A 13860-nucleotide genomic window follows, 5' to 3' on the forward strand; every position below is an offset into this window, starting at 1 on the left:
GCACCATCTTTAATTCATTTGCATATATTACAATCTAAGTTTGTAATCAATCAATCAATCCATCCTATAAAAACCTTTCCTTTGTCCTTTTTTCAGGTTTGTGACGCGCTTTATTGAGCTGGACGGCCTCACTTGCCTGCTCAACTTCCTGCGCAGCATGGACTACGAGACCTCAGAGAGCCGTGTCCACACCTCTGTCATCGGGTGCATCAAAGCCCTAATGAACAACTCCCAAGGCCGCTCGCACGTGCTTGCCCACCCACAGAGCATCAACACCATTTCCCAGAGCCTGCGGACGGAGAACGTTAAGACCAAAGTGGCGGTGCTGGAGATACTCGGTGCAGTGTGTCTGGTCCCAGACGGACACAAGAAAGTGTTACAGGCAATGGCTCACTACCAGAAATACGCTGCTGAAAGGACTCGCTTTCAGGTTAGGCAGTCTCACTTTTGAAGTGGTGTCCTTGGACTGTCTCTTAAATGGTGGAATCTTAGAGCTTTAGGCTAATGGTGTCCGTGTGAGGGCTGGACAAAGTTGATGCTTCTATATATTACCCTGTGATCATTTTGATGAGAAGATAATTTGTGCACAGCTCCTCAGACGTGTTGACCTCAGTGTAAGTCAACACACCTTAAGACCATTAGAAAGTTTGGTAAGGACATCCTGAGTTATAGAGGTCAAGAATGTGTAAGTGCCTTAACATCTATGTGGGCTGAGTCAACAAGACACATTTACCTTGTCCACCTGGGATGTGTGTTAAATCACACCACTTTTTAAGGGAAAGTGACCTACCGCCTCTGTTATTTAACAACAACGTTTGTGTGATTAATAAAGATTTCGGCCAGTTCCGGAACCTTTTCCTCACTTACCTGGACAGTAGTTGGTTACTTTGCTGTAGATAAGCATCCCTTAAATAAAGCAAACCTGCTGACAACACTCCCATCTGTTTGCAGACGCTGCTGAATGAGCTGGACAGAAGTACAGGTCGCTACAGAGACGAGGTCAGCTTGAAGACAGCCATCATGTCCTTCATCAACGCCGTGCTTAACGCCGGAGCAGGAGAGGTCAGATCCAACACGTCGTTATTAAATGATAACCTATTAAACAAACGCTTTTGTCTGGATATTTTCAGTATCTACAAAACTGCTCCTATTCATTATCTAGTAAAAGAAGTCAAAATTCAGATAGTTGTTATTTTTTCAACTGATGGAGTTGCTTTCTTTTGTGGATGTTGGATTGTGCACTGATCCCATCTGGAGCGCACACACTTACTCGCTAATCAATGACAATTTGATATATGTACTCCTCTCGCACTGGCATTAATCTCCCTGAAATGTACTCCCCCTTCTACTCAAATATGTGATTTGCTTATTGTTACTTGACGTTTGCGCTTTGGAGTGCAGACTGATGTATGAGCAGAGTTTGACACCAGAGGACTGTTATTACATTCATGTGAGGTGGAGGTGTCACATTGGAGCATGTTTGCTGTAAATCTCAAGTTAAGGTGAATAGCTTCCATCATATTTGGAGTCAAACCGGGATTTTTCCAATGAATAAGTATATACATGTGTACATGTTTAAACATTTTGGGAAAAATATGTCTGTTTCCTAGGTGTGTGATGAGATCTCATGTTACGAGATAACGCATAACAAAAGCTGTCTTAACAGGCAGAACCCAGTCAAAAGTGTACTTTTTATTTTTTTCAAGGGTCCGACGCATATCTGTCGAGCAGTGAGCAAGGAATTGAAACCGCACATTAAGTGCTTTGCGCACACTAAAAACAGCTAGCAAACTGATAGTTTCGGCACTCAGTCATGTATGGCTGAGGAGACGCGCAACCGCTCTACGTCATTTGAGTTGCACAGCATGGCTAAACTGTCAATGATGTTTAGAAAAAAGCAGTCCAACTGCAGAACCCAGTCAAAAAAATGTTTTCTCTTTGTATTATGGTCTGAAACATATCAGTCTGGTAAGTGAGGGATTGAAACCACACTTAAATTGTTTTGCGTACAATAAAAAGAGCTAGTTTCGTCGCTCAGGCAGGCATAGTAGAGGAGACACATGACCGCTCTCCTTCATTTGAGTTCCATAGCATGTCTCAACCGTCCGTAATATACGCCAAGACACAAAACTGAAAAACACTCTGGATGCTGGATTGCTTCCCATAGCAGCAAAACACCACTGTCAGCAGCCCAGAAAAAGCTCTCATGAAATCTGCCTCGATTAGTAGTTGTTGTTGAAGAAAATAGCAAATGTGATTCATCTGTGAAATTAATGCTCCGCTTTATGCTAAAAATAACTAAAATACTAAATATTACATGTTATTATAAATGCGCCTGTTACTACATTATATATACAGTATACTTACAGCATGTATATACAATATTGATGGAGGCTTTTTGATGTTTTTTAGAGCGCTTTATAGGTGGAATAGAGAAAATCCCATGACCTCCATTGTAAGCTGATTTGCTGGCGTTCATTAATGAGCTAGAATGCATTGAAAAAGAACAACATATCTGTTCTTCGGGACGGTGTGGCGCAGTGGAAGAGTGGCCGTGCGCAACCTGAGGGTCCCTGGTTCAATCCCACCTAGTACCAACCTTGTCACGTTTGTTGTCCTTGAGCAAGACACTTCACCCTTGCTCCTGATGGGTGCTGGTTAGCGCCTTGCACGGCAGCTCCCTCCATCAGTGTGTGAATGAGTGTGTGAATGGGTAAATGTGGAAGTAGTGTCAAAGCGCTTTGAGTACCTTGAAGGTAGAAAAGCATTATACAAGTACAACCCATTTATCATTATCATTAATCTTGTCTCGCATAATCATTGTGAATTATAGACAACATTTTCCCAAAAAAGTACAGTTCTCCTTAGAATTATTACTATATATTGAGTGCAGTTCTCCTTAAAGATATATTTAATTGATTTAGACTTTTATATTTTTTCATTTATTTTTTTATTTAAACAAGTTCAACGTTACATGCAAAGTTTTAAGAAAAAACTTCAAAGCGAACCAAAAAATGGTTTACCTGTGCAGTCATATACATGGTCAAAGTAATGAATGGTGTTAGTTACCTATAATTCTTCAGTAAGATTAATTAATTTGCAACATTCTTTATGCCATAACATTTTGATGGTTTTACAAGGCAACTGCAAAATAATGCAATTGTTAGTAAAGAGCTATGTGTCTGTAGGTGATGGCAAAACTAATTATCTTTTTTTTTCTATAATAATCATCCAAGGATCCCATTTTTTCTTCTCTTTTAACGCTCATCTGAATTTGTGTTCTGATTTTCGTTGTATCATCTCCAGGACAACCTTGAGTTCCGCCTCCACCTAAGGTACGAGTTCCTGATGTTGGGCATCCAGCCTGTCATTGACAAGCTCCGGGAACATGAAAATGCCACACTGGACAGGTAAATTTGTCAACTAATAAACAATTCCAACATAAACTGTTGACCTCAGTGATTATTCTACCTTTTTGCAAAGGCGAAAGCCGTGTACTTTTTCATTGTTAATTGTTGTCTCATTAGGCATTTGGACTTTTTTGAGATGGTGCGCAATGAGGATGATTCAGAGTTGGCCAAAAGGTTTGATATGGTAAGTGATGGAAGTGCTGTACTGTATTTTCAGTTGTGATCTCTCTCTTGACAATAATACAAGTGTGCCACGTTTTCTCAACAGACCCATGTAGACACCAAAAGTGCCTGTGCAATGTTTGAGCTGGTCAAAAAGAAGCTAAGCCACACAGACTCCTACCCACACCTCCTTTCCATCCTCCAACACTGCCTGCAAATGCCCTGTGAGTCATTCCACTTAAAACTTTATAAACTAGATCTAAACCAATCTAAGTCTATGAGCATGAACTGATGAAGCCTGCTCGGATGAGAGGTGAAACATCTTCTAAGATAAACTGAACACTCCAGTTGCGATCAGTTGAATGTCCTGAGAATACAATTACCTTGATGAGTAAGAACATCCATAGACATCTAAAAGGGGTTGTATTATGAATTTTTCTACATTTAAAACATTTCCTTGTGGTCTACAGGACATGCAATGGTGGTTCTTTGGTCCAATTTTTTTTAACACACCATCTTCAAGCCGCTTTCGGACTGTCTCTTTGGAATGCGCTGTTTCGTGGTCTGTCTTATTTACATGCCAAAGTCCTCCTGCAGACCCATCCCCCTTTGACTGTGTTTCCACTTCGTCAATGCATGTTTTAGCTTTTAGTGCTTCCATATCAAGTCTACTGACCTATGTAAGCTAGAACTATATGATACTTTTTATTAGAAATGGCAACAGTGGAGGATCTAAGCATGCATGTGCATGCCTAAGCCAGTCTGCACCACAACAAGAGGTTAGAGAAAAATAAGAAACTTAATGACTATAATTTATCATATTTTTTGGACTATAAGCCACATCGATATATAAGCCGCACCAAATAATTTTAGAAGCAAAAAGATTTGTTAATTTTTTAGCCGCACTGGACTATAAGCTGCAGATATATACCGATACATAAAACGAAATGTTGACATAATATTTTTTTAAATGCAAATTTACATACCTATAGTGTTTGATGCATGTAAAACAGCAGTGAAACGGCTTATCTGACAAAACAGAAAAGTTATTGATGTCTTTATACATCCTTTATGAGATAAATAAGAATTTATACTTTTTTAATAAGGTTCAATATGTTAATCAGGATTCTTCTTCCTTGTATTTTGTGAACACTTTGAGTTTGAACAGTTTCTTAAGTGCATTGTTTTTGGTACATTGTTTGATTTATTTTCTTAATCCATTTCATAATTTTGGCATTAGCAAAGGAAAAGCCATAGATTAAACGCAAATTTGTATCAGCCGCAATGTTCAAAGCTTGGGAACAAATGTAGTCCGGAAAATACGGTAAAAAGTTTGCACTTGCGCAAAGCTCTTCGTGTAACTATGGCACAAACTACTTTTTTGGAAATAGGCAAAAGTGTTTTATTATTATCTCAGCTCTACTTCCATGGTTTGAATTCAACTTTTCAAGAGTTATCAGGATCCCAAATACAAAGAAAAGATGGTTTTGCATTATATGACCCCTTTAAAACTACATGATTTCTCAAATTAAGTATTAATTTACAAATAAGACTAAAGGTGGGGAAAATGGTTGATTCTTATATGCATCACGATTCTGATGTGGATGATTCTCAAACAATGGACTAACGCCTAAATATTGATTATTTAAATATGTTTAATAAAGGTATACAGACTTTTATAAAAGGTGGGACTAGCGCGGACACACAGCAAAACATGGAGGAACTTAGAGCCTAAAGGTTTAAAAAAAAAAGATCGGAAAAGACTGGCAAGAAGTCCTGCTTGGACACATTTATTTCTTCTACGTTTTTTGGCAACACCTTAGCATTTCTGTTGTGATCTCTATATCCAGATAAGCGTGGTGGAAGCACCATGCATCACTGGCAACTTCTCGACAGGATCCTTCAGCAAATAGTCCTGCAGGACGACAAAGGGGAGGACCCTGATGTTGCACCTCTGGACAACTTCAGTGTTAAAAACATAATTCGCATGTAAGTAAAACCCTTGTTAAAAGTTCACACCACAGGTGGTGAAGTGACTGTTTTCTAATAGGAATATTTTTGGGTTCTACTGAGGTTTTGCTGTCAGGCTTGTTAAAGTATCCTTGATTCTTATTTGATGAGTATGTGAAGGACCTATTTAGTTTCCTTTCATTACACCATCATCGTGTCGTAATGTATGATAGAGGCAACATGTACAGCACAAGTATCAAAATTCAAGGCCCGGAGTCAGATCCGGCTGGCCCCATCATTTTATGTGGCCTGCGAAAGCCTGGAAATAATAATGCGTTAATAAAGTACTTTGTCTTTGCTTACTGAATGTACTTGTTCTTTACATTTTGACATTATAAAAAACATGAACTGCATACTATTGCATATCCATTAAACTTTAATATTATTTAATAATGCAACATATGTCGTATTATCATACATTACGAAACAACTGTTGGTTAAAATAAAAATAAATACTTAAATATCTGCTTGACTTAAATAACCCATCAAATTATACACTGTAAAAATCACAATAGACTTTACAGTAAAATTCTGGCGACTGAGCTTCCAGATTTTTTTTTTTTTTTTACAGTAAAATAAATAATTTCTATAGCCTACATAAAAAAATATAGAACAAAATAGGCAATTAGGAAACATTTATATTCTTAAATTATTCACTGTTGTTACAAGTGGCCTTCTGAGGGCAACTACACCTGCAATGTGACCCTCAATGAAAACGAGTTTGACACTCCTGCTGTACAGTATAAGGACATTTGTGACAGTAAAAAGTCTTGAAAGGCTTGATAAAGCTTGACAAGACTGATTTTTTACATTCACTGTTACAAGTAGAGACATATTACTTTACTTAGATGCTTAAATAAATTATATGCGAAGTAAAGTATTAATACTGTTGTTATTTGTGCGCGCTAAAATACAGGTACTTGAGGGATTGAGGATTGTTGTGACAATTTTTGAAAAAAAGTAATCGAAATTGCTTGGTGAGTATGTCTGTGGTAGTAACTAAGAAAATGATTCTTTAGGAAGGTGAGGCAAAGTGAAGGCGGCAGCAGGGGATCTTGGGTAAAGTCTGAGGAAGCTCCGCTCCGTGCGTGAATTGGCATTAAAGCGGAAACCCGAGATCAAAAGGAAATTGCTGTAATCGCATTAGTCAGGCAGGCCTGCCAAGTGAGCCATGTTTAGGTGCGGCCAAGCAGCCACTTGGATTCAAGTCAATGGTTTTGTTCAGGGAAACGTAGGTACTTGGGAATGTTTACTTTTCAGCATTTTTTGGTGAAACTGGTCACTGACAGATCAGCTATGATCTGGGTTTTAGTAAATCTTGCAGGTAATTGGGGTTGTCCAAGATTTCCACTCACTTAATTTGAATACACCAACTGTGGCTTGTGTTACATTTACATAGGCAACAATATTTCAGAGACAATAATTTGCAACTACATAACTGCAGTATGTCATATATGGTATTTTTGATAACCTGACTTCAAATAAGTTTGCAAGTGGGATAGATCATAACCATACCAAGATTTCTCCAAAATTAATGACAAACACACCTGAATTGTGTGATAGAGATATATGGCCGTGACTGTAAACTGTGTTTGGCCACATGTGAAGTGGATTATGAGTAAGGTAGTCCAAAGCAAGATCTACCCTTGTGTCAACTGTTTTATGTATGCGTGTGTAAGTGTATTGAAATTATTATATAATTTATATATCTATATATATATCTATATACAGTATATAGATATATATCCATCCATCCATCCATTTTCTACCGCTTATTCCCTTTTGGGGTCGCGGGGGGCGCTGGCGCCTATCTCAGCTACAATCGGGCGGAAGGCAGGGTACACCCTGGACAAGTCGCCACATCATCGCAGGGCCAACACAGATAGACAAACAACTTTCACACTCACATTCACACACTAGGGCCAATTTAGATATATATATCTATATATATATATATATATATATATATATATATATATATATATATATATGTGTGTGTATATATATATATATATGTGTGTGTATATATATATATATATGTGTGTGTATATATATATATATGTATATATATGTATATATACATACACATATATATATATATATATATATATACATACATATATATATACATATATATATATATATATATATATATATATATATATATATATATATATATACATATATATATATATACATACAGAAGTTTGGCCTGTACTGTGCCCAAAAGCACACATTCAGCATGTGTGCGCGTCCCATTTTCCAACCGCTAAGTAAAAATGTTTAACAAAAAACATGTACATATTTATTTATTCAAATAAAGCCTGCACATCTGGGTTTAACCAGCATCATAGTCCTCAATATATTACTTTAACTTGCCTTTTGTTTTTTCCACTATTAATTTCTTAGCAAATTGCTATGTGTATAGTTCAAATTGTTTCTTTGCAGTGTTAGTGACATGTTTTGTCCTCTTAACTCCAGCCAAGGCTCCTGTCGATTCTCAAGGTTTTACTTCAGTCTTTTCCTCCTAAAATTTATTATTTTGATACCCTACATTCGACTAGCTTCCTTCATCCATTTTCACCTTTACCTCATTGTTCCTCTTCCCCAATGGTTTCGATATTTCAAATGTTCTCACATTACTGCATTCCAAATTAATCTACATCCGATTAACTCTGCTTAACAACAAACTTCTAACTAAACTGAGTGCAAAAAATGAAACTGAACAGATCCAAATCCTGCAGGATTTATTTCAGCGCTAATATACTAGACTGTGCTTTCTGCAACAACCTAGTCAATGCTGGGCAATTTCTCAAATCAGTCCCATGAAATAATTGAGTGATCTGCAGCAAACATTTGAATATTACACGCACACACATCCCATAATTCCCTGGCTTGACTTAGTTGAACTGCAGTTGACTCCCAGTTGTCCTGTGGAATCTGCTAAGTTAATTGCATTGATGCTCATTGTGGTGTTTCTCATCCACAGGCTGGTCAATGAGAATGAGGTGAAACAATGGAGAGACCAGGCTGAGAAATTCAGAAAAGGTAAATTAACACACGTATTATACGTATTATGATGTGTATCTGCAACTCAGTATGTTCTTGTTCTAACTTCAGATCATGTTGAGCTTCTTGCCAAACTGGAGAGGAAGGAGCGAGAGTGTGAGACAAAAACCCAGGAAAAAGAGGACATGATGAAGACTCTGAACAAGATGAAGGATAAGCTCCAACGTGAGGGGGTGGAGCTGCGCTCAGCCAGAGAACAAGTCCTGGATCTTTCATCACGCATCGGTGACTTTTCTGTAAGACGTGCTGCTTTTAATACTGGAATTAATATTGTTCATCTTTCCAAGCAACATTTCCACCAATTGGTACTCTTTGTTTGAACTCATCATGGTTCTGGTTAAAACAGTATATCTTCATTATTTTAGAATTTATGTCCAAATACGACCACAACAATGGAGAGTATTTGGCATATTTTCCATTTTGGTATGTTATAAGAGGTAAGCAAGTGTTGTTTGAGACAAAGTGCATACTGCATTTTTTCCATCTCACTCATGTTGTTGCATGGAAAATACTCTAGTTTTACATTTTAGGCTGATTTTAAACAAGCAGTACTCATTGTTTCATGTTGATATCTCCTTTTTTAGCACACTTTTGTTGGGGTACTAGTCATAACAGTACACTACAGAGCTCCGTTGTCCATGGATCCATAGAATGTCACTCATGTGCTACAAGTTGTAGATGCCCCAAGATATCTTTGTAAGATGTTTGACCACATTTTTGATTTTTGATGGTCTCAGCCTCTATCATCCCGTTCAAGCGTCAAAACAGGACATGCGTGCTCATTCAACAAACGTTCCCCAAAATTACAGGTTTTACAATAAATAATAGTTTTCATTTGGACTAGTTGTCCCACATTTTTCAACTAATTTCAGTCATCCGACCATTAAAACATTCGTCATGATTAGGACGATAAAACTTGGTACTCATTCCGCCATTTTCACCTATAGTTGCCATTTTTTTCCGCCTAAAAAAACCTGCAATAGACATTTCACATTGTCAAAAAATATATTTGTTATAGTTAAGAAAAATGTATTTCTTCTGAAATTAACAAATAAAGCAATACTTTTGCTGAATGTTTCCCTTTAACATACAAAGTTGGACATCATTTGAAAGCTGGGCAGTTCGACTGAGAGGATAACACACATGCATTCCACCATTCTCACTTATAGCTGCCATTTTTTCCGCCTGAAAATAACCTTAACTGCAATAGATATTCCACACTGTCGAAAAAATATATTTGTTATAGCTAAAAAAAAATAATGTATTCTGAAATTAACATAAAAGGCAATACTTTCGCTGAATTGCTCCCTTTAACATACAAAGTTGGACATCATTTGACAGCTAGGCAGTTTGGCCAAGAGGATAATACACATGTTTTTCAACTCACTGATGTGAGTTTAAACCCCGGAAGGGACCAAAAATCAATTATTTATTTAAAAAATGTTCACGTCTATGACTCATATAAATTGATAAATACATTTTTTTGTAAAGAAAAAAACATTGCTTAATACCTGAAATATTTATATTTCATATATAATACACATTTTTTTTCAACCAAAGCAGCAAAATGTTTTGAAAGCATGGCTTTTTAGTACAGTGGTTAGCATAATCGGTGTTCATACATGGCGACCTAGTTCAATCCCCGGCAGCCCGAAAGCATGGACTGCCCCACGAGGGTTAATTTATAAATTCATTCTGGAATGCATACTTCTTTTGCTAATTTTGCAGCAAGTCCCATAGTGTAATTCCAACTGTTATAACTAGGACTTTCAAACGAATAAAATATTCAATCGCGATTAATCACATTTTGTTTGTGGGTAACTCAAAATTAAATGTGATAATGGCAGCTGGGTATAATTTTTCATCATTAATAAACATAATTTTCAGGGGGGCTAATAAATGCTTCTGACATTCTGTACATTACGTGTTGTACAAGTTAATGCTCTTCATTTTGCTTGAATAATTCCCGAGCGCGGCCACCGCTGCTGCCCACTGCTCTCCTCACCTCCCAGGGGGTGGAACAAGGGGATGGGTGAAATGCATAGGGTAATTTCACCACACCTTGTGTGTGTGGCTGTCAGTGGTACTTTAACATTTGTATTATTCACTGTACCAAAATGGAAAAATATGCATAAATGACCTTTTTAGGGGCTTCCAGAGTTGTCTAAGTTCACAATTTACGCTCACATTGTATTTTACTTTTCCATAGGGTGGCAGCGTATCATTTCCACCACCTCCTCCGCCTCCTGGTGCACCTGTGGCTCCACCTCCACCTCCAATGATGGGTGGCTTTCCTCCACCTCCTCCTCCACTGCCTTTCAGCTGCCCACCCCCACCACCACCACCTCCCCCACCTGGCATCCCACCTCCTCCACCAGGGGCTCCTCCCATTTTTGGAGTACCACCTCCTCCCATTGCCTCTTCTTTCAATTCGGCGAACACGCTCCGCTCAAAGTCCATCCCTCAGCCATCTCATCCGTTGAAGTCCTTCAACTGGGCTAAGATAGGCGAGGTAAGATACGACATCAGTCTTTAAATATAATCCGAAATGCGTTACTATTCTTTTATATGTCACGATCATTTGTAGGTTAACACAACAGCATTTATTCATTCGTCTTTTTCATTCCTCAGCATATGATCAATGGCACCATCTGGAGTGACATTGACGACCTAAAAGCCTTCAAGATACTTGACCTCAAGGACATAGAGAAGATGTTTTCAGCCTATCAACGACAACAGGTTTGTATTTTTGTGATTGCAGCCCAGTGTTTAGAAATGCTTTTTAATGGCACGTGTGCATGTTTATGCTGTGTCGTGTTCGCATATACAGAGACAGATGTTTATTGTGTGCCTAAAATAACAAAGTTTCATTCAATGCGTTAATTTAGCTTGATTGTTTAACTTGTGTAACACTGCCAAGGGCCGGCGCACAAGCTAACACAGGCAGCTGTTCACTGCTGAAAGACAAATTGTAGTGTTGGGACAGAGTTCAAACTGCAGTTGTGGATTTTGATGGCATTTGTTTGAGAGGTGTAGCTAGATCTTCATAGATTCTTGGATAAGCATAGGTGTAGAATGCAGTCAGTACTGCTGCAGACATGAGGTGTCCCAATTTTTAGGGAGCGCACTAAGAAAAGAGTGACTGTTCACCCAGAAATTGATAAAGTATTTGTACGCCTGTGATGTAAATAGTAATTACCTACTTCTGTAAATAAATTACTAACTTGTGGTAATGTTACTTGCTGTTGTTGAATTAGGATAGGATAAGACAGGATAAAATAGGATATACTTTATCCATCCCACAACATAGAAAGGATGTTGTTGCTGTGCAGGTATAAAAACTTCACAAAAACAAGGTATAAAAGCTAGAGCTGTCAAAGTTAGTGCAATGATAACGCGTTAACTATAAGTTCCCTTAGCGGCGCAAATTTTTGGACGTGGGAGTAACGTGCACATGTCCTGTCTGACCCTCGGTCCATTTAGTAGCGTGAGAAAATGTATCTGCATTTGGTTACTGTTGACCCACAAGCGTGAAAAATTTGCGAGCAGAAATGGACAAAGAAAAGGATACATTATGAAAAGCCAAGGTCCAAAGCCATGGCAAGTTGTTCTTTCGGCAAGACAATAGATACTATTTTAGTTCATGTCTGCAATTAGGTGACAACTAATCCAGGGTGTACCCTGCCTTTCACCCAAATGCAGCTATGATAGGCTATAGCCACCCTCGTGACCCCGAGAGGGTCAAGTGGTAGAAAATAAATGGATGTCGCCGTAACAGGAGCAAAATAAATGCATGCCGGAGCTTCAGCGATGTGGGGCTTTACTTACTTGTTTAGAATACATTTTTGTGCATTTGCAACAAAAAATGTTGAGTGTTACTGGTTTGGTAAAATGGCATGTGGTTATTGTCTTTAGTCAGACACCCTCTCAAACCAATCACACACTTCCGGCTTCAAAATAAAAGGATCCAACATCACATCCAGTTTAACTACACTAACAAAATGAAAAAAAGAATAGAGTTTTATTGTCATTATTGCAGTAAACATGTTCAAAGAACAACGAAATTGGAGCAGATCCCCTAAGGTGCATATACAATTTGGTAATATAAATAGTAAAAAAAGATAGAAATAAGAGATGTATCTTTATATATATGTATGTATATCCACACACATGCATATATGCATACATATGAATATATATACACATATACATATAACATTATTGCATATTATAGTCCGAAAAAATAAAAAAACATGACACATGAGGACATGATGGACACATTGTGCTCAGTCAGTGCCTGTTTAATGCTACTATGGCTATTGGGTAAAAGCTGTTTTTTAGTCTATGTTTGCCAGCTTTTAGCACCCTATAGCGTCTGGCCGAGGGTAGCAGTTCTAGGTGGCAGTACCCAGGGTGGAATGGGTCTTTCAGAGTGCTCTGTGCTTTCCTGAGACAGTGGGAGCTGTACAGGTCAGCCAGGGAGGGGATGGGCTTCCGATGATCTTCTGGCCGATCTTTATGACCCTGTGGAGCGCGGTTCTCTCTGCGGCCGTGCAACTGCTGAACCACACGCAGATGCAGTAGGTCAGGATGCTCTCAATGGAGCACCGGTAGAAGGACACCAGCAGTTCCTGAGAGAGGTGGTTGTTCCTGAGTATTCTCAGGAAGTGCAGTCTCTGGTGTGCCTTCTTGATGGTAGCCGTGGTGTTGGTGCTCCAAGATAGGTCGTCGGCCAGGTGGACTCCCAGAAAGCGGAAGTCGGACTCCCTCTCCACGCAGTCACCGCTGATGATCAGGGGCAGGATGTCCGTTTTATTCCTCCTGAAGTCTATGACCAGCTCCTTGGTCTTGGAGGTGTTCAGGGCCAGGTTGTTGACTGTGCACCAATCCGACACCTTCTCCACCTTGTCCCGATATGCAGCCTTGTCTCCCTCCGAGATGAGCCCCACTACGGTGGTGTCATCCGCAAATTTGATGATGGAGTTGCTGGAGTGGGCAGGTGTGCAGTCGTATGTGTAAAGGGAGTAGAGAAGGGGGCTCAGCATGCAGCCTTGTGGAGAGCTGGTGCTGAGGTACGGGCTCGATTATATGTGGCGACCCAACTGCACCCTCGGGGGGCAGTTGGATAAGAAGTCCTTAATCCAAATGTCTTACATTACAGTCAATTTTTGATAGTCAAATATGTTTTGAAATGTAATATGTGAGATTT

The 13860-nt window shown here is 38.8% G+C and overlaps 1 protein-coding gene across 5 annotated transcripts in view; it reads left to right on the top strand.

Annotated features, from left to right (window-relative positions):
- daam2 (dishevelled associated activator of morphogenesis 2) overlaps nt 1–13860 on the top strand; it is a 179371-nt gene that overhangs the window by 128698 nt on the left and 36813 nt on the right. For all 5 annotated transcript variants that reach the window (XM_061895681.1, XM_061895685.1, XM_061895684.1 and 2 more), the window contains exons 6-15: nt 97–430; nt 952–1062; nt 3307–3410; nt 3528–3594; nt 3679–3796; nt 5423–5561; nt 8572–8630; nt 8703–8887; nt 10861–11163; nt 11283–11390. In XM_061895681.1, the coding sequence (XP_061751665.1) occupies nt 97–430; nt 952–1062; nt 3307–3410; nt 3528–3594; nt 3679–3796; nt 5423–5561; nt 8572–8630; nt 8703–8887; nt 10861–11163; nt 11283–11390 (1528 nt within the window). The remainder of the gene's footprint in view (nt 1–96; nt 431–951; nt 1063–3306; nt 3411–3527; nt 3595–3678; nt 3797–5422; nt 5562–8571; nt 8631–8702; nt 8888–10860; nt 11164–11282; nt 11391–13860) is intronic.

This window comes from Nerophis ophidion, linkage group LG03 (genome assembly GCF_033978795.1).
Source record: "Nerophis ophidion isolate RoL-2023_Sa linkage group LG03, RoL_Noph_v1.0, whole genome shotgun sequence".
Taxonomy (NCBI): Eukaryota; Metazoa; Chordata; class Actinopteri; order Syngnathiformes; family Syngnathidae; genus Nerophis; species Nerophis ophidion.